This window comes from Poromitra crassiceps (assembly GCF_964638095.1).
Source record: "Poromitra crassiceps genome assembly, chromosome: 7".
Classification (NCBI taxonomy): domain Eukaryota; kingdom Metazoa; phylum Chordata; class Actinopteri; order Beryciformes; family Melamphaidae; genus Poromitra; species Poromitra crassiceps.
Window position 1 is genome coordinate 43,848,889 of NC_139628.1, and position 21,730 is coordinate 43,870,618.

Below are 21,730 nucleotides of genomic sequence, written 5' to 3' on the forward strand. Positions count from 1 at the left end.
TTCGCTCTGCCTAGCAACAGACCCAAAACAAGAAGGACGGCTTTCCCCTCCTGCTGCCCTTGTTACTTTCTGCTCTCGCGAACATCTCTCGTTATATTCTAACAGTTTGTTTGAAAGTAATTTAGTAATTTTGTGGTTATGGCCAAAGTGGCTGCCGCAAACCGTTTCATTTCACTTCCTGATGACACCGGCCCGCAGACAGACCTTTACAGTCTATGAGAGTGAGACAGACTAATCATCAAGACCACACTCGCCGATTCACTCTGCTTTCAAGCGAGACTACTCTGCGTTGGTCTCGTGTAATATTAGAGGTAAGATGTGAGGCATCGATATTAAATTTAGACTGTTTAATAACATCTTGCTCATAGCTGCTTTAAATAGGTGCACTGAATACCCAGGTATTTGAACTAAAAGAAAAGAAAAGTCATTTTTGGGTTCAGCTCGACTTTAACATACAAACTGGCCTTCATTTCTAAACAGTAGTATGGTTATAACGGTTACATGCTGCCAGTCCGAAATATCGGCACTCAGAAAGGGGCTCTATATTCCCCGTTTTTCACTAACCTCTCCCAGCCCCCACGCCAAACCTAACCTCCCCCCATGCCTAAACCTAACCTCCCCCAGACCCTAACCCAAAACTTAACCTCTCCCACCCCCACGCCTAAACCTAAGGTCGGCATTGCGGCTTCTAAGGTGAACGACCGCCAGTCCGAATAATGGAAGTTAACGTTCGGAGTGGCAGGGCTTCGGAAAGGCAGAGGAACCCCGGTTATAACTGTCCTGAGTTGTTTCAACTATCAGCATCTTGGCACTAATGATAACTTTAAGTTAAATACTATTGCACAAGTGCAATGTAAAATGCATTAGAAATAATTTAAGAAAATGAAGTAAAAATAAAACATCTCAATGCATTTTCCTTCTCTCTACCATCTCAGTCTGTTTACATGAACCAACGTGGAGGTGTAGTGGCCATTACTGTAATTACAAACCACAAAACTATCACCAATTCGTTCATTGCATTTACACTTATAACTCATGGACTCAAAATGGAATTTCCCCCTCACTCAATAGGAACTGTTGTTATCTTCTGAATGTGGTTAAAACGAACGAGCCTAGAAGACTATACCTTTCACATCATCTTAGTCATTTCAAGCTAGCAGTGAAACAATAGATGCTAACGAGAATACACTTGACCCAAAACAACATCCAGCTCGGTCTTTGAGTATTTATATCGCCCACAAATGTAGCCGAATGGTTATCTAACAACTGGTACTTTGTGAACCCACTATGTGTTGTTTTAAACCACATTTACATACCTGCGGAACAGTAAGAAACGAGACAAGATTATCAACGTGCAACCAACTCGGACGCCATGTTTATTCTGCGTCTGACCTCTGACATCACCGACGTCACTGACACGGTTTGAGTTGGTGTTTCCTACTGAACCTGGTATTAGAGCGACACCTGCTGTCACAAGAAGTAATAGCATTTGAACTAAATGTACGGTATTATAGTATTACAAATATATAGTATGTGAAGAGACAAACTTATAAAGTAGCTAGTTATTTAAATAAAAAATAATAATGGGTTGTCCGTTTTTATTTTACTTTTAATAAAGGCCATTTTACAACCCTGTATATTTGTTACAATTCCTCTTCCAGGTGCACACACTCTTAGCTGGATAAATAAATCCTGGGTTGACAGAGCCAGTTGATCAGTTATCTGCTAATGTAGAAGCTATTCATGGGCATGGCATTCTGTTTCTTAGTTCAATGGTTTTAGCCTACATCAAGTTTTCCACCGGGTGGCAGTGTGGACCGTGGTGTGGACAGAGCTGGTAAAGTCTATACAGTATGGTGTCACAGGTTTGCAATCATGCTTGTCTGATGGGGAGATCACAGTTTTTACCGCTTATCAGGTTTATTGCAATAGATTCAGATTATCCATCTCAATAGTTAACAGAATAAGTTTGCTGCCTGTAAACATAAATGGGAACCCCTCACACAAACTGCAAACATCGCCTGGAGATCAATGTTTTGAAGTATGTCAAAAACACCTCTCCTACACCCAGCTGAGTGACTATTGTTGGACCCAGTCCCAGGATCACTATAGCTAAAGTTAGGTTTAGTGAACCCGGATTACTCAAATATACAATGACTTTGTTGAACTAAAACTTTTACCACAAATAGCATTTTTTTTAGATACATTTTAATTGTTTCTTTTGTGTAATACATAAACACAGAACACACACACACATTCACAGTACATACAGTACTTGCATAAATAAAGACTCAAATCCCCCCTATAGCCTATATTAAATGTTTACATTCCTGTGTGTGTGGACTATCATGTGTCTGTTCAAGCTTCCTTTACGACCAAAACCTTTACCACAGTTTGAGCAATTAAATTGTTTCTCACCTGTGTGGACTATCATGTGTGTCTTCAAGTCTGCTTTACGACCAAAACCTTTACCACAGACTGGGCAATTAAAATGTTTCTCACCTGTGTGGACTATCATGTGTGTTCTCAAGTTTCCTTTTTGAAAAAAACCTTTACCACAGACTGGGCAATTAAATTGTTTATCTCCTGTGTGGATTATCATGTGTCTCTTCAAATGTCGTTGATCACCAAAACCTTTACCACAGACTGAGCAATTTAACTGTGTCTCTCCTGTGTGGACTATTATGTGTCTAATCAAATGGCTTTCATGATGAAAACATTTACCACAGAAAGAGCAACTGAAGTCTGTATTCCCAAGAACTTCACTGTTTCTCTGTGAGTCTAATCCTAATTGAGGTTCACTAGTTTCTATCCATTCATCATCACTGTATTCAGTCTTGTCATTACTAGTTGGTTGCAAATGAATAGCTGGATATGAGTTCCTGGTTGGTTCTGATACTCCACAGTCCTCTCCATCATCTTCTGTTTTCATCTGTTCAGTTGAGCTACTGGCTAAATGCTCTGCCTCTCTGGTCTTCTCAGTTTGGCTTTGATGAGGCTGTGAGGACTCCCCATCATCACGCATCACAGAGACAGCAGTGGATGGGAACTTGGTGATATCAGCCTCCTCCAGCCCTTGAAGCTGCTCTCCCTCCTGACTGGTCCAGAGTTCATCCTGTTCCTCTTTAATGTGTTGGGGCTCTAGGTCCTCCTGGTCCAGACTGGAACTCCACTCCTGCTGCTCAGGGGGAACCTCGATGACCAACAGCTGCTGGAGGTCTGGACTCGGCAAGGCTTCGCAGTGTAACCGCACAGCGTCCAACAGTTTTCCTTGTCGGTCGATCTCCTCTTTTGAACGAGCAGCTTCCTCCTCGTACTCTGCTATCGTTCTTTCAATCAATCCAAATATCTCTTCAACAGCCGTAGTTAGGCGCTGCTTCACCACCGCTCTCAGCTTCTGGACTTTAGACATTTGCACTAATCCTTCAAAGCTACAATAGCTTCACAGCTAACGTTAGCTTCAGAGCTAAACCATGAATCTGAGTCCCTAAAAGAGGAGCTTCTCAGAGTTAAACGGAGCCCCGGTTCCACTTTATATATTCGTGATAATATCATCCGCACAAACGAGTCTTCTTGTTTGTAAATTAAACTTCTTAAAGGATATAACCGGGAAATAATACGCTACTGCTACTACTCCTTTCAAGAACGTTTCCATACACCACCAGCAGCCATCTTGCGCGATGTGCCGACGTCACAAAAAGACTTTGAAAGCCACGCCCATCGTGGGGGATGCACATGTGAAAGCGCCCGTCTGGGGAAATACTGCCCACTGAGCAACGGAACTGTAACATTCAGAAGCTAATTATCCTGACACTGCTAGCTTTGAAACAGTCTGCTCAGAAATTAAATTCAGACATAGAGCTGGATCAGCAAACACTAAACTCTGGACCTGAATATGTGGACTGGCTGCTCTTTACAGCTCCTTTTGAAGCTGCATATGGCCTGATGTAAGCCTTCAACACAACTCCTTGTCATTTGGTAGTGGATACACACAGCACACACATTTCAAAGGATATAGGCTACCTGGCTTTCCTTTCCACATGTTGGTTCCACCATATGATAAGACCAACAAAATTGTTCATTGACTAATTATAGGTGTCTCTACAATGCTAGGGGAGTGAAACTCATTTTAGTTCACGTTCACATGGTACCCAATTTGGTCTCAAGTGGGCCAAAGAGGATCAATGCATAATAACCTATACATAACAACACCTCAAAATGTTCCTGTTTCTTTTAGTGCAATCTGGGCACGCAGATTCTATCAGTCTGATGATCTATCATCAAACTGATAGACTCTGGGTTCTGATTGCTTTTATTGTAAAGAAAGTAAAGATTGTAAAAGACCTCCATGTGTACATTTTAAGAACACGGTTTCACGTGGGCCTTATCTCAGCTACCATAGGTCTATCATATCAAATATACAATCTGTAAGTGTGTATTACAATTGACGGTAACTGCAATTCTTCTCTATATTCAAGGGTAATGAAAATACCATTTAGTGATGAATAGGCCTACAGAAAACATAAAATGAATAGGCTACATAATATTGTAATTTTCTCCTTAAACCTGGTACGATTAATTTTAGGTATCAAATCCTGAGCTTGAAAAATTGGATTGAAGGAATTCTCAGTGCAATTTTCCAACTTTGCAAAGTCATTATGTGGGTCGGATTGGACCCTTTGGCGGGCCGGTTCTGGCCCCTGGGCTGTAGGTTTGAAACCCCTGCATTAAGACCAACAAGTAGGGCCTACCGCTGGTAATACCCAGCTAGCAGATCATGGGCAGGTGGTTTGCTTGTCCTTGTGCATCGGTTATACAGCGGGCCACCAAGCGGTTCGCCAGTGGCACCAAAGTACAAAGCTAGCGGTCCTTGCACAGCGCATTGGTGGCGTGCCGCTGGTATTGCAACCACTACAGGCCCCTGGTATTGTTTATATGAAACTGATTTGAATACAAAAAACATAAACTGGAAGACTTGATAGGATGACTACTGCCTTGAAAAAGTCAAGTTCCTGGTGTTAAGTCATTATGAACAGTGTCTGCGCTTTGTTTATGCAAACAAATGGTGGCAATCTATTGTCATTCCTGTTTGTTTGCTCAGTAGAATAATGATAATGTGACATTTCAGACTTTTTAATTAACTCCCTGGAGGAACAGTCTCCTGGAAGAAAACACACCGAGCATCCAAATAAAGGTTTATTCCCCGTATTATTTATTGAAAACCCAGCAGTCATCATTACCTGTTGTCTCTGTACAGGCAGGGGGAGGGAAGGGAACCAATACCTGTTGTCTCTGTACAGGCAGGGGGAGGGAAGGGAACCAATACCTGTTGTCTCTGTACAGGCAGGGGGAGGGAAGAGGACTAATACCTGTTGTCTCTGTACAGGCAGGGGGAGGGAAGGGTACTAGTTAATACCTGTTGTCTCTGTACAGGCAGGGGGAGGGAAGGGAAATAGTTGTCATTCTGTTGTAAAGGCAAAAGAAAAAAAGCAAGGACAAAAAGACAAAAACAACATAGACTCTGATATGCTGACAGAATGACAACCTTGTATTGTTTTCTCATTTCTCTTTTTGAACACTTGTTTTTAAAATGGTTCAAGGTTACATGGATGCAGAGGAAGAAGAGAGCAGCGTGACAGAGCAAGTTCAGAGAGGGAGATACAAATAAAAAAGAAAGAAAGAAGAAAAGAGGGGTTTGGTGTCCGAAATCAAAACGTTCTTATTTCTCTTCGGCCGCGAGTGTTGCTTTTTTTCTGTTTTGTGTTGTGAAAAGCCGACAAGGGACGACCACAATTGTCCCCCTCGCTCGCTCTCTCTCTCTCTCTCTCTCTCTCACACACATTCTCTGTGTGTGTCTCTCTCCCTCCCTCCATCCTTCTTCATCGTTTCTTTGGAGGTTGGGCTGTGCGGGGAGGGGTGACGGGCCGGCCGGAGTTCATCCCTCCATACTGGTACTTTGCTTTCTTCTCAGACGGCTTCAGGATCTACGCAGAGGCCACAGAAACACAGGCTCAGTTTGTATTGGAATACATTACAGGCTAATGCAAGGCTTCTCAATTGTTTTGTTTTGTCCCATTTTTGACCCGCCCTATCTGGGAAGATATTTGCTTTTGATTTTATATTAAACTTCAAAATGGTGTATATTATGTCTATATGTAGAGATGATAGTGGTGAGAGTGAAGCCTAATGATTTGAAAAGTCATTATCCATGTTCTAATTGGGATGTCTAGTGAATATACATATATCTGGAGCCCCTGGAGGTGGTTGTGGAGGGAAGGATGCTACAAAAAATCATGGATGACACGACACACCCACTTTACGACCTGCTGGCTGGACAACGGAGCGGGTTCAGTCAGAGGCTCCGTCAGCTTCCCTGCAGCAAGGAGCGTTACAGGAGGTCTTTCGTACCCACCGCAATAACAATTTACAATAACTCCTGGACACGCAGAGAGAGGAGGGCCCTCCTCTCCCTACCGCCCCCTCCCCTCCCGCCCTCCTGAACATTGAATCCAATGCACTGTGCACATGCCCACATTGCACACTCACTATGTATAGTATGTATAGTCATGTCAATCATTATATAAATAACAAACTGTACAGCTTTAGTTTAGTTATAGAAATAATAGAAATATAAATAATAGTATTATTCAATACTATTTAGGAGTATTTAGTTGATTTGATTTAATTTACCTACAGTTTCTGGGAAACGTAAGATGTAAAGGCGGTGGAAGTAAAGTGGTATATATTGTATATTGTCGCGTATTGGTTTGTTTCTTTTCTTATTGCAATATTTTAATACTGCTGTTTCTGCACCTTACCTTAGTTGTGTAACTTTTTTTATTTGTGTAACTTTTTTTATTGTTTAATTGTTTAATGTCATTGATGCTCTTGTCATTGATGCTCTTGTTGCTGTCATTGATGCTACTGCTGCTGTAACGCCAGAATTTTCCCTCGGGGATGAATAAAGTACTCTATCTATCTATCTATCTATCTATCTATACCAATAGTAAAGTTAAACTGTTCCTCATTATAATGAATTATATATATACATATATATATATACATATACAGAGTTATATGTAACAAATGTACATATTTCACAATTATATACAGCAAATATACATAATGATACACCTATATACACAAGTAATAATAATATAGTAATAATAAGTGACCCTGTCCGTGTGGGGTGGTGGGGGATGGTTAGCCCAGGGAGGCATTGTAGAGTCTGATTCTGTGGGCAAGAAGCCGCTGTGTGGTGCACCAAGGCAGAATGAGCCTGTTGCTAATACTGACGCCGCATTCAGGTCATATGGTAAAGACTGTAAATACAAGCTTTCTAAATGCTGTTCACCTCAGCATTCAGGTGGTAAATAAATACTACTAATGACTACTAAAGAAACCGTCACGTCTTAGTGACGGTTATTCACATGACATGTGACCCTGAATGCAGCATTGGTGCATCCACCAGAATGGTGTAATAACCCCAGCCTGGTAAAACATCCTGATCCAGCACGCCCACAGCCATTTCCAGGAATCAAGATGTAACCAGGCCAATCAGGGACCTGCCTCATAGTTGACAACATAACTGGCCAATCAGGCAAGCTACTGGCAAAACAGTATGACGGCTCTTGTAGCAACGAGCAATAACATTAACATTAGTCGAGTAAACACAGTCATAAGTGCAGTTATTGGATAAATAGACTCAATAACAACAATTAGACAATAACAAGAGTATGCGCCAGCGGAGTTTCGCGGCGACGTTTTCGCCATTCGTCCGAGTTGATGATGTGGTTTGGATTTGGCGACGCTGATTGGCTGGAGGAGTTGTCTGTCAAGGCAAAGTACCACCCACTGAAATCACTGTGGAAGTCCAGACTGATACGTAGAGCAAAGCAGAATGTGAGTCACGTTATCAGGATGGCTCTACCAGGCTAGAATAACCCTGTCCTTTACCAGGCTAGAATAACCCTGTCCTTTACCAGGCTAGAATAACCCTGTCCTTTACCAGGCTAGAATAACCCTGTCCTTTACCAGGCTAGAATAACCCTGTCCTTTACCAGGCTAGAATAACCCTGTCCTTTACCAGGCTAGAATAACCATGTCCTTTACCAGGCTAGAATAACCATGTCCTTTACCAGGCTAGAATAACCCTGTCCTTTACCAGGCTAGAATAACCCTGTCCTTTACCAGGCTAGAATAACCATGTCCTTTACCAGGCTAGAATAACCATGTCCTTTACCAGGCTAGAATAACCCTGTCCTTTACCAGGCTAGAATAACCCTGTCCTTTACCAGGCTAGAATAACCCTGTCCTTTACCAGGCTAGAATAACCCTGTCCTTTACCAGGCTAGAATAACCATGTCCTTTACCAGGCTAGAATAACCCTGTCCTTTACCAGGCTAGAATAACCATGTCCTTTACCAGGCTAGAATAACCATGTCCTTTACCAGGCTAGAATAACCCTGTCCTTTACCAGGCTAGAATAACCATGTCCTTTACCAGGCTAGAATAACCCTGTCCTTTACCAGGCTAGAATAACCATGTCCTTTACCAGGCTAGAATAACCATGTCCTTTACCAGGCTAGAATAACCATGTCCTTTACCAGGCTAGAATAACCCTGTCCTTTACCAGGCTAGAATAACCCTGTCCTTTACCAGGCTAGAATAACCCTGTCCTTTACCAGGCTAGAATAACCATGTCCTTTACCAGGCTAGAATAACCATGTCCTTTACCAGGCTAGAATAACCCTGTCCTTTACCAGGCTAGAATAACCATGTCCTTTACCAGGCTAGAATAACCCTGTCCTTTACCAGGCTAGAATAACCATGTCCTTTACCAGGCTAGAATAACCCTGTCCTTTAACAGGCTAGAATAACCATGTCCTTTACCAGGCTAGAATAACCATGTCCTTTACCAGGCTAGAATAACCATGTCCTTTAACAGGCTAGAATAACCATGTCCTTTACCAGGCTAGAATAACCCTGTCCTTTACCAGGCTAGAATAACCATGTCCTTTACCAGGCTAGAATAACCATGTCCTTTACCAGGCTAGAATAACCCTGTCCTTTACCAGGCTAGAATAACCATGTCCTTTACCAGGCTAGAATAACCCTGTCCTTTAACAGGCTAGAATAACCATGTCCTTTACCAGGCTAGAATAACCATGTCCTTTACCAGGCTAGAATAACCATGTCCTTTACCAGGCTAGAATAACCCTGTCCTTTACCAGGCTAGAATAACCATGTCCTTTACCAGGCTAGAATAACCCTGTCCTTTAACAGGCTAGAATAACCATGTCCTTTACCAGGCTAGAATAACCATGTCCTTTACCAGGCTAGAATAACCCTGTCCTTTAACAGGCTAGAATAACCATGTCCTTTACCAGGCTAGAATAACCATGTCCTTTACCAGGCTAGAATAACCATGTCCTTTACCAGGCTAGAATAACCATGTCCTTTACCAGGCTAGAATAACCCTGTCCTTTACCAGGCTAGAATAACCCTGTCCTTTACCAGGCTAGAATAACCATGTCCTTTACCAGGCTAGAATAACCCTGTCCTTTACCAGGCTAGAATAACCATGTCCTTTACCAGGCTAGAATAACCCTGTCCTTTACCAGGCTAGAATAACCATGTCCTTTACCAGGCTAGAATAACCCTGTCCTTTAACAGGCTAGAATAACCCTGTCCTTGGTCGTACCTGGAAGGAGCACATGAGGGTTTCGTCCACGCTCATCATGCCGCCGGCGTTGTCGAACTCTCCGCAGTAGTTGGGAGCCGAGAACAGAGTCACCAGCTGCCGTTTGGCAAAGAACTCATAACCATCTTCTACCACCTGGGGGCGCCAGAGACACAGCAACGTTACACCATGCAGTGGAACTGTGACTCTGAATCACAGGCTCCCACACCCTCTTAAACATAAAATTCCAGGACTCTTCAAGGACTTTCCAGGCCCAATTCTCTCAAATTCCATGACTCAGCACAACATAATAATTTTTATAATGACAACTAGCAGGCTTTACAGAAGCTCAGCCTCACAGACACCCATTAAAAATAGAGAGAGAGGCTTGAATGTGTGAACACTTCTCAACTGTGCTGTGTTACACATTAAGTACAGGTAAAACAAATATCAAAAGAACCTGCATTTCTATTCTCGCACAAAATATATAAACTCAAGCACTTAGTAGTGTATTTTATATATATATAAGCAATATAAGCAATTGCAGGAATGGAGTCAGTGTGTGTGTGTGTGTGTGTGTGTGTGTGTGTGTGTGTGTGTCCTACCTAGTGGGCTCTGCAGATGAGGTCCAGTGTGTGTGTGTGTGTGTGTCTGTCTCCTACCTGGTGGGCTCTGCAGATGAGGTCCAGGTCGTGGCGGTTGAGGAACTTGCTGACCACGTCAGCGCCGAAGGTGAAGGAGACACCGCGGTCGTTCTCTCCCCAGCCCTGGACGTCTTTGTCTGGGTCCGACCACAGCAGGTCGCACAGCAGGCCTAGAGGAAAACACACACGCATGCACGCAAGCACGCGCACACACACACACACACATGCACAGGTAAACTTCAAGACACACACACACACACGTAAACAAGATATATCACTTCTGGATGGCGTCTTGGATGGCATCCTGCTGAACACAAATGTCCACTCCTATAAACTTTTGTTAACCACAGACCTTATTTCATGCATTTAATCGAAATCCCTATACTAAAATCCAATTCACTTTTCCCCTTACCAACCGAAGTGCTACTTCCGGACTCATTATATAGACCCCTTTCAGTTAGAAAACATGATGTTTTTTGTGGGTGGACCGCAGGTGGAGCCAGAAAGAACTTGTTAGCCAACACTGGCTAGCAAGTTTTGTTGGCCTGTTTTTTAACAGTGGCTGGAATATGTATTATGTAACATCATGGTCACTCACTCTCCGCGACCGTGAGCATTACTTGAAAAAGTTAACATTAACCAGATTGGCCGACTCTTCCTTTAGATGCCTATAACTATGTCCTGAATGGTCATGTAGGTTACAAGACTTGAAATACAAAAAATGAAGAGATGAGTTTTGTGTCATGCAACTCAAAGTTCTGCCTTGTCAGCAGCAGACAACCATGTGTCAGGCTTGGCTTTCCTGTAAACAGGGGTCATCATGTCTGCTGTTGAGTTCTTCAAATGTATTTTTCGGCGCTTTGAGCACCACAAGTGCCATCCAGTTCCATTGTATTGGAGAGAAGGCAGACATCTCTATGGCCGATATCTGAAAAACTAACACCAAAATCATCTGGATGGATAGATAGCACTACAGGTAAGAGGAAGAATATGTATTTTTGATTGGAGTGAACTGTTCCTTTAACATTAGCAGTAAGAGGCGGAGCAACACTGGAGAGACAGTAGTGTTTCAACATCACATTCCTGAAGTGAAACTGAAAGCAACAGAGCCGACAGCACTGCTGCAGTTAGAAGTTTCTCTCTTTCTCTCAAAAGAAAAATAAACCTAAGTTCAGTAGGCCTTTCTCAACAATACAGCAGAGTCTTATACATACACAGGTGAGTACAGCAGATCATATTTACTGTTTAAACGGAGAGCAGTGAGACATAATTGAGCTGTATCCAGATGGGATGTTTTTATTTTGCACTGATACTTGTCAAATGACATTTCCAACGAAGTGCAATTTAACTACATAACTCAAAATTACTTTTGATAATATTCCAATAATCTATCTTTGATATGTTCTAATATGAATATCAAAGAATTGTGTTTGAGTATTGTTATTTCATGCTTTCACTTTAGGTCTTGTGTCTAGATATGTCTGCTGCCAGCTGTCTCCTCTCTGAAGATCAGTTTCTGTGCTCCATCTGTCTGGATGTGTTCACTGATCCAGTCTCCATACCATGTGGACACAACTTCTGCAAAAACTGTATCACACAGCACTGGGATGTTCATGCCCAGTGCAAGTGTCCCATCTGTCAAGAGGTTTTTGACAAAAGACCTCTGCTGCGGGTCAATACTTTCATATCTGAGATGGCTGCTCAGTTCAGGAAGTCAGCTCAGATGAAAGCCAGCAGCTGCCCAGACCAACAACGTGCCAAACCAGGAGAAGTTCCATGTGACATCTGCACTGGGACCAGGCTGAAGGCCCTGAAGTCCTGTCTGGTGTGTCTGGCCTCCTACTGTGAGACTCATCTGGAGCCTCATCAGACAATGAAGGGCCTGAAAAAACACAAGCTGATCGATCCTGTGGAGAATCTGGAAGATAGGATGTGTAAGAAGCATGATAAACCACTTGAGCTGTTCTGCAAGACCGAGCAGATGTGTGTGTGTCTGCTCTGCACCGTTTTAGACCACAAGTTACATGACATTGTCCCCCTGGAGATAGAATATGAAGGAAAGAAGGCTGAGCTGAGGAAGACAGGGGCTGAGATTCAGCAGAAGATCTGGGAGAGACGACTGAAGATCCAGGAGATCAAACAGTCAGTAAAGCTCAGCAAGGAAGATGCAGACAGAGAGATAGCAGACAGTGTGCAGGTCTTCACTGCTCTGATGCAGTCTGTGCAGAGAGGCCAGGCTGAGCTTATTGAGACGATCCAAGAGAAGCAGAAAACAACAGAGAAACAGGCTGAAGGCTTCATCAAAGAGCTGGAACAGGAACTCTCTGAGCTGATGAAGAGAACCGCTGAGGTGGAGCAGCTCTCACACACTGAAGACCACCTCTACCTCCTCCAAAGCTTCCCATCACTGAAGACTCCTCCACACACCAAGGACTGGACAGAGGTCAGTGTCCATCACTCATCATATGAGGGGACTGTGAGGGGAGCCGTGGCTCAGCTGGAGGAGACTCTCAGGAAAGAGATGGAGAAGCTGTGTGCTGATGTTGAACTGAAGAGGGTCCAGCAGTATGCAGTGGACGTGACTCTGGATCCTGAAACAGCACATCCCTATCTCATCCTGTCTGAAGATGGGAAACAAGTAAAAGGTGGTGGTGTATGGAAGAATCTCCCAGACAACCCAGAGAGATTTTCTCCTAGTACCTGTGTCTTAGGAAAGCAGAGCTTGTCTTCAGGAAGATTTTACTATGAGGTTCAGGTTAAAGGGAAAACTGACTGGGCTTTAGGGGTGGCCAGAGGCTCGATGAACAGGAAGGGGACCATCACACTGAGACCAGATAATGGCTACTGGACTATATGGTTGAGGAATGGAAATGAGTACAAAGCTGCTGACCCTGATATCCTCCTCTCTCTCAAGACAAAGCCTCAGAAGGTGGGGGTGTTTGTGGATTATGAGGAGGGTCTGGTCTCCTTTTATGATGTAGATGCTGCAGCTCTTATCTACTCGTTTACTGGCTGCACCTTCAGCGAGAAACTTTACGCGTTATTCAGTCCCAGTGTTAGTTATGATGGTAAAAACTCCGCCCCTCTCGTCATCTCTCCTGTCAATCGCACAGATCATTAGACTAGTGATTTGCTTCTCTTGGAGAGGATTCACTGTCAGTTAACTGCTGCATTCACACAGGGCAGGGGAAACAAAATGTGATTTATATCCATGTTTGACCTGCGATGAAACACTCCTATCTGGGTCACAGCATAATGTAACCCCCCATTTGTGTCACCTTTACAGCGTATGTTGTTCTGTGACAAGACAGGGCTGTGGTCAGTGTATAAAGTGCCACAGAATTAAACTCGGCGGCTGCCCTATATACACATACATTCTTAACATCCAGACACGGAGACTCACAGAACAACCATAAGAGGATCTGAGAGCAGAGGGCTGCCATGGTCTGATGCTGCCGGCCTTATAAGGGCAATAAGTTCTACCACGTTTAATGAAGAGGGGCCGAGGCTTGGTCAGAAACCTAGGGCTTGATGTGGCTCGATTCCACTGAGCTTTCTATTACTTTAAATGTACTTGATTTCTTAGGGGAGCAATATGTGACATCAAAGTCAAACTGGCTAAAGGTAGATAGCATAATGTCACAACAGTTTATGTGTGAAACTATTGATTTTTTGTAAATACTGACCTGAAAAATTAAATATTTTACATTTGTGTCTTGTGTTATTTGCCTCAGGAAATACTGCTCCCTACTGGACAGTAAGCAGAGACAAAACTCTCAGGTGTTGTTTCAGCTCGGTTAGCGTTTTAATCATAATACAATCACCACTTCTAAAATATTTGGACTATACTCATTTAGATTATAGTTCATTATAATGTTCATTTTCATGTCACATTTTCTCGAGCGGTAGTGGAAATTCCCTTGCTATGGTGGCGCTGCTGGCGCACCAACATGAACAATAGCTTAATTTCATTATTATTCAATTCACTAGCAATTATCTCAATTGGAGAATGCAGAAGAATAACTTGATTCATGGCTCTCACTCTCTCACCACATGCAGACTGCAGTAGAGTAGTAGTAGGGTAGACTGCAGGGGTTTTCGGAGCCGTTCATGTGAGCTAACCAGCTCCTGTAGTTTGGTTCGTTTTGGTCAGGCGCCATCTGAATTCAGGTGGCAACAAATAAGCCCACCCATAGCCTAAAGTCCCTCACGCTCCTTAGACCTAGCATAACGATATGAAGCGAGAGCAAACCACCATCTGGACTGATGCTCATAGTCAGCTATTTCTTCATGTTGTTCTTACCTGGTATGACCACCAGAGAAGGTCAATTACGCCAAAGAGTGCAGACAAGTCCATCAAAGTGACGGGGACTGGTACTTATTGGACTGGTACTTATTGGACTGGTACTTATTGGCGGTGCCTCGCTCGGCTATGTCTCGCCCTTAAGCCAACACCAACAATAACCCCGTTCTGTATGGGGGTCTGTGAGACGTCTGTCTAACTTGGGGTCTATGACATGAAAACGTGTGTGTGTGTGTGTGTGTGTGTGTATGTGTGTGTGTGTGTGTGTGTGTGTGTGTGTGTGTGTGTGTGTGTGCCTGCGTGTGTGCTGCCCCACCTGTGTCAGGCACGTCTGTGGGTCTCATGATGCGTCTGATCTGCTCCATGGACTGCAGGTCGGGAGAGAGACCTGCGGGACACATGACATGTTCATAAACTCATACATCTCTTCCATCTCTCAATGTCTTCCCTGCGCTCATCCAGGTATTAAACTGCACCCGTGATATCAGCGCAGCTCTTCCAGGTATTAAACTGCACCCGTGATATCAGCGCAGCGGGAAACTTGCCCTGATCCATTTCCTTTGCGTCGGATTAGCGGATGCCACAAAAGCAGACTGTACGGTTCGTGGGGCCGGGCCCGAAATAACCCAGTATTGAAACTTCTCCAGTCAAACGATACCTGCATTCGATCCTTTTTGTACACAGATTTTTTTTGTACCTCCATGACAGCAGAAGATCTTCTCGTCCACTATGGCGGCGATGGGCAGGCAGTTGAAGCAGTCGGTGAATGTCTTCCACAGCTTGATGTTGAATCTGCGTTTACCTGCAGAGGGAACACGACGGCACTTTAAAAGTGACCGTATAAGGCTGTTTTTTTTTTTAGAGAATTTATTCCAAGCCCCCATACTTATTACACTGAATGTAATAAGTCACCAGAAAGAAAACAACCACTCTCATCTTGAACTGTGAATGTACCCGACGCTCAAATATAGTCTTGAGATAGTGGGATGAGAGAAAACGCTTGTGGTAACAGAACAAACATTAAAAAAAAAAATGCAGTTTTATTTCTGTTGTGTAAAAGCAACAGGCATTTTTCTTCATTGCACATCCTTAAATGCAGTGCTGCATTACAGTGGAGCAGGTCAAAATACATAAAAATTAAAAATGCTATGTTTAAATATGCAAAATCTATCATATAAAATGTAGCATGCATAAACCCCATCAGCATCACATACTATATGCAGCTGGAATGAGCTTTTGGGTTTTTGCTCATACAGCATTAGAAGTGGCCTTGGGCACTTATGCACATTATGAATGTATTATATTCATTATGATTGCATGAAAAATGCCAGTGGTTCTCAACCTGTGGTACCAGTACCACTGGTGGTACGGCGGGCTCCCTCCATCTCATACTTTCATATGGTGGTCATTCATGAGGTGGTACTTGGTGTAAAAAGGTTAAGAACCACTGAAGTATGCTATACTATAGTACAGAGCATTGACATATAATATCTCAGACCATATGAAAACCTTTTGGGTGTGAATATTTCCAACTGCAGCAATTGTGTTGCTGATGACAGAATGGTTATAGTGTGTTATCACAAGCAAGGATTGGGACTGCAACTAATGATTATTTTAGTATTTTTAGTATTTTGGTCTATAAAACGTCACAAAATGGTGAAAAATCTCGATCACCTTTTCCCAAATAGCAAGATGACATTCTTAAAATGTCTTCTTTTGTCCTGACCAACAGTCCACTCCACAACCCAATAATAATATAAAGATAATCAGTTTACTGTCATAGAAGACTTTAAGAAACCATAAAATATTCACATTTAAGAAGCTAGAACTTTAGTATTTGTTTCTGAAAAAATAATCAAAAATAATTGATTAAAAGAATAGTTGGCGATTAATTTTCTGTCGATCGACTAATCATTGCAGCTCTAGCAAGGATTATAATGTAGTGTATGTTTTTTGCAAGCAATCCTACATCCATGTGTGTGTGTGTGTGTGTGCGTGTGTGTGTGCGTGTGTACGAGGCGGGCACTCACACTCGTCGTAGAAGCCGTAGATGCGGTTGATGGAGGCACACTCGTGGTTGCCCCGCAGCAGGAAGAAGTTCTCGGGGTATTTGATCTTGTAGGCCAGCAGCAGGCAGATGGTCTCCAGGGACTGCTTCCCTCGGTCCACGTAGTCACCCAGGAACAGGTAGTTGGCCTCCGGGGGGAAGCCGCCGTACTCAAACAGCCTGAGCAGGTCTGTGTACTGGCCGTGGATATCACCTGGAAGAGGGAGGGAGAGGGAGGGAGAGAGAGAGAGGGAGAAAAGGAATGGTGTGGGGAAGATGGTGAACATAATGGCATCTACAGGGTTCCTACACATTTTCAATTAAAAAACATCCATACTTTTTCCAGACCTTGATTTGTTTTGAAGATTTTGTTTGCTGTTCAATAGCAAACAATAGACATCTTGCCCCTGCTGACTAGCTCATGTCACTCTATAGATGAAGATTGTTCTTCTCACAGCCACAAATATCAGGATATGTGATGTGATTGCCAGAGTTCCTGCACACTTTCCATTTTAAAATTCCATATTGTTTCAGGCAGACTCACTCTATGTTCTTGACTGGATGTGATTTTTGAGGCTATTTGATATAATGCATGCTGACATAATAAGAGCATCCATCTATCTGAACATTATTCTTCACATCAACAAAAACTGTGGACTCAAAGTGGGCAAAGTGAGCCTACAACAATATAAAAGCTATAATTATATGTGTATATCAGACCTGAACCACAACATTTTCCATACTTTTCCAGACATTCCCAAACTATTCGAGGCCTGGAAAATGATAAAAATGTTCATACATTTCTTTCCAGACCTGCTTAGGAACCCTGCATCTAAGACAGTGTTACGGTACAAATTGATTAAAAACACAATGCAAAAGTTGAAGTGTTTGACGGCCGGCCCGGCGGTACTGACCACAGATTTTGAGCGGAGCCTCCAGCTCCAGGAGGATGGGCTGGCTGAGGAAGATCTCCCGGGACTTGATGCAGAGGCCGCGGACCTCCGCCTCCGTCATCTGGACGATCTTCCCCGGACGACATCCTCGCACTGAGGGGGGAGCAGGGGAGGAGGAGAGGAGGGGAGGGGAGGAGAGGGCAGGTTAAAAGGAGGAAAGATGCGGACACACAGAGCGAGCGAGCGTTAACTACAAGCCGCAAATCCTAAACATCCAATGACACTCTGTCACGTTCAGACTCTTGTGTTTTGTGTTCACACTTTATTTGGCCCTTGTGCTGTAGTGTGTTTTGGACAGGTAGGAGGCGCGTCGCGTCGGGGGTTTAACAAACTAATCCAGTCTTCCAGAGAGTCTTCCTCGCTTTCCCGTTCCACGCTACTTTTAATATTTCCTCGGGCTCTAACTGCGTCCATCAGCACGGCATGGCGCCGCGACACAGAGCCCTGCGGGTGAGTTTTTAAATGAACTTCAAACTAAATACGGGAAGGCAAGGTTTAGTCAACAGACGCCAGACGGAGGCTGCAAATAGCCTGCGTGGGCGTTGTTGATGTTAAGAGTTTTTTGGAGAAACTTCCTGTTGTGTAATTGGCATTCAAATTCATACAGCCCTGTATAAGTGAAACACAGGACTAAGCTTCAAAGTTCATTTAAGTGCTCAGCACAACAGTGTTGTCAGAGACCTGTCCTCTCCTCTCCTCCTCTCCTCGCCCCCTCTCTACCTCTCCCCTCCTCTCCTCTCATTCCTTCTCCTCTCCTCTCCTTGCCCCCTCTCCTCTCCTCGCCCCGTCTCCTCTTCCCCTCTCCTATCCTCTCCTCCCCTCCTCTCCCCTCCACTCCTCTCATTCCTTCTCCTCTCCTCTCCTTGCCCCCTCTCCTCTCCTTGCCCCGTCTCCTCTTCCCCTCCCCTCTCCTCTTCTCCTCTCCTCTCCTCTCTCCCTCTCCTCGCCCCCTCTCCTCTCCTCCTCTCCCTCTCCTCTCCCCCTCTCTACCTCTCCCCTCCTCTCCCCCTCTCCTCTCCTTCCCTCTCCTCCTCTCCCCCTCTCCTCTCCTCTCCTCTCCTCTCCCCCTCTCCTCTCCTCTCCTCTCCTCTCCCCCTCCTCTCCTCCTCTCCTCCTCTCCCCCTCTCCTCTCCTCCTCTCCCCCTCTCCTCTCCTCTCCTCTCCCCTCCTCTCCTTCCCTCTCCTCTCCTCTCGGTGAGCTGCAGAAACTGGGCCAGAGCTGACTAAGACTGTCAGACGACACCGCAGCAGCCAGCAGCAGCATGGAAATCCTAGCAGACAGGCATTCAAAGCAACTTAAGATGTCAATCAAATCATCGGGTCAAATCAATGTGAATGTGGTCGGGGGACAAAAAGCAGCAAGATGATGCTTTTGTGCTAACTCAATGCTACACTGTATCTCCTAACCTGCTTTTCTTCCTCCTCTGTAAGGTAGAATGCAGAGCAGACGCCTGCAGGTGCCCTGCAGCTCTGAAGGTATTTTACATCTAAAGGACAACACAGTGCGCATGGCAGTGTGTGTGTGTGTGTGTGTGTGTGTGTGTGTGTGTGTGTGCGTGTGCGTGTGTGTGTGTGTGTGTGTAATGTAAGTGACCCTGCTATTTCTGCCCAGAGACCTTAAGGGCAAGGATGGTAAACATTCTCTCTCCCCCCCACACCCTCCCCCCTCCCAGCCAAACACAACCTGCTCTCACGCACACTCCACCTGAACAGGACTAGGTCTATGTTAAAGGAGCCCAGTCTGATACTGTAGGCTACTGAGGTGCTTCGACCGCGGATGACCTGGCTGACGCGCTCGCTACAGCTGTAATATATACGATAACATTGCATTGAGTGCTGCATAATAACAACGAAGAAGGCTTGTCCTTGATGTTCGGAACCCATCCATTTATTCCATTATCACCGATGTGAATACAGCAAAGTTATTCTCCACAGAAAGTAAAGGCAACAGCACACCAAACAAATGTTCCCGCTGCTGATAGCAACACGTAGCGACACGGTCAAAAACCATTTGCCCTTCCGGGTCAAAACACCTAGTGAACAGAGGTGAAGGCAGCACCTATATAGAATACCTGAGCCCAGGTAACACGGCACAGCGACACCCCATGGACATATAAAACATTACACATAATAATCATAGGAAATAATAGCAGACAAAATTTGGCTCCTACAGTCTATATTTAGACCGTCCAGCACACTCCACCTGAACAGGACTAGGTCTATATTTAGACCATCCAGCACACTCCACCTGAACAGGACTAGGTCTATATTTAGACCGTCCAGCACACTCCACCTGAACAGGACTAGGTCTATATTTAGACCGTCCCGCACACTCCACCTGAACAGGACTAGGTCTATATTTAGACCGTCCAGCACACTCCACCTGAACAGGACTAGGTCTATATTTAGACCGTCCCGCACACTCCACCTGAACAGGACTAGGTCTATATTTAGACCGTCCAGCACACTCCACCTGAACAGGACTAGGTCTATAATTAGACTGTCCAGAGGTCGAGATCAACAAGTGGCCCGGGCCAAAAAATGAGCAGCGCTTAGGTGAAGGCCAACAGATTTATCCATCTTCTAAAAGCCACAACACAACAAAAGACAACACAACACAGCACAGCACAACACAGCACAGCACAACACAACACAGCACAACACAACACAGCACAGCACAACACAGCACGCAACACAACACAACAAAACACAACACAGCACAACACAGCACAGCACAACACAACACAGCACAGCACAACACAACACAACACACTCTTCAATGAGCACAAAATACAAGCAGGAGGGTGTGTGTTTGTCTGAAGGTGTGTGTCCACTAGGGCTGGGCAATATCGCTATGAGACTATATATCATCTTAGATTTTGGATCTGGTAATATGGTGATATGCCATGGGTGTTGTCTTTTCCTGGTTCTAAAGGCTGCATTACCGTAAAGTGATGTCATCTTCTGAACTTATCAGGCTGTTCTATTATTTGCCTTTACCCACTGAGTCATTATCTCCATTACTGGTGATTATGTATAAAACATCTCATTGTGTAAATATTGTGTGAAAGTGACAACAGTCAGTCAGGGACAGAAACCCTGTGTTTGCATTTTATTTTGATCAGAGTCAAATAAAAAAAGTCAGTCATAAAAGTGCTTGTGAAGTTGTGGCTTTGACTTACAACTGAACATTTAGCCCACTTTGTAGAAAATACCGAGATATGTATCGTGTGTATCGCCATTCAGCCTAAAAATACAGAGATATGATTTTTCATCCATATCACCCAGCCCACTCGTGTGTGTGCGTGTGTGTGTGTGTGTGCGTGTGTGTGTGTGTGTGTGTGTGTGTGTGTGTGTGTGTGTGCGTGTGTGTGCGTGTGTGTGTGTGTGTGTGTGTGTGTGTGTGTGTGAGATTTCACACCCCTCCCTTTGAGCTCGGCGGTGACGCGTTTGCAGGTCTGTGTTGGCTCAGCTGACATGAGGGAGGGAGGCCTGATATAGGACAAACACACACACACACACACACACACACACACGAGCACACACGCGCGCGCACACACACACACACACACACACACACACACACACAGACACACACACACACATACACACATACAGTACAGACACACACACCTTAGCGACTGTAACCAGCACCGAAAGTCCTACCAAGTCTAGAAGGATCCCCTTTCAGCTTATGGGTTGGGTTAAATGGCCAGAGACAGGTGTGTGAGCCAGGAACACGCACGCACACTCGCACGCACACTCGCGCGCACACACACACACACACACACACACACACACACATAGACAGTGCTCCAGTGACCTTGACTTAGGAGCGTACCACTGTCAGCTTGTGGGGAGGTACCCCCAGCATCGTTTCTGCCGTCATCACTGCACTGCAGCTTCCCCCGGTGAAGGAGGTGAGAGCGGCCGAGAGATGCCGACAAGGAGAGAGAGAGAGAGAGGGGGGGGGGGGGGGGGGGGGCAGTACCACATTACCATTCCGCCCTGAAAGGTGCTGCTGAGCGCTCAGTATCTCAGTGGGAACGCAGCTAATTTGCAGACAAAGTGGCACCTCCCTCCACCAACCCCGCGCCCCGC

The 21,730-nt window shown here is 44.6% G+C and overlaps 2 protein-coding genes across 2 annotated transcripts in view; one reads left to right on the forward strand and one right to left on the reverse strand.

Annotated features, from left to right (window-relative positions):
- Positions 1–5,200: 5,200 nt before the first annotated feature.
- Positions 5,201–21,730, reverse strand: part of LOC310779221 (serine/threonine-protein phosphatase PP1-beta catalytic subunit) — a 31,823-nt gene continuing 15,293 nt past the window's right edge. Inside the window, exons 2-8 of the mRNA XM_083639727.1 lie at positions 17,591–17,722; positions 16,660–16,890; positions 15,327–15,431; positions 14,946–15,017; positions 10,345–10,496; positions 9,704–9,838; positions 5,201–5,984 (exon numbers count right to left, since the gene is read on the reverse strand). Of these exons, the coding sequence (XP_083495853.1) occupies positions 5,880–5,984; positions 9,704–9,838; positions 10,345–10,496; positions 14,946–15,017; positions 15,327–15,431; positions 16,660–16,890; positions 17,591–17,722 (932 nt within the window). The 3' untranslated portion in view covers positions 5,201–5,879. The remainder of the gene's footprint in view (positions 5,985–9,703; positions 9,839–10,344; positions 10,497–14,945; positions 15,018–15,326; positions 15,432–16,659; positions 16,891–17,590; positions 17,723–21,730) is intronic.
- Positions 11,435–13,846, forward strand: LOC310779826 (E3 ubiquitin-protein ligase TRIM39-like). Its single transcript, XM_083640339.1, has 2 exons — positions 11,435–11,544; positions 11,789–13,846. Exon 2 carries the CDS (start codon positions 11,804–11,806, stop codon positions 13,445–13,447), a length of 1,644 nt encoding a protein of 547 aa, XP_083496465.1. The 5' UTR covers positions 11,435–11,544; positions 11,789–11,803; the 3' UTR covers positions 13,448–13,846.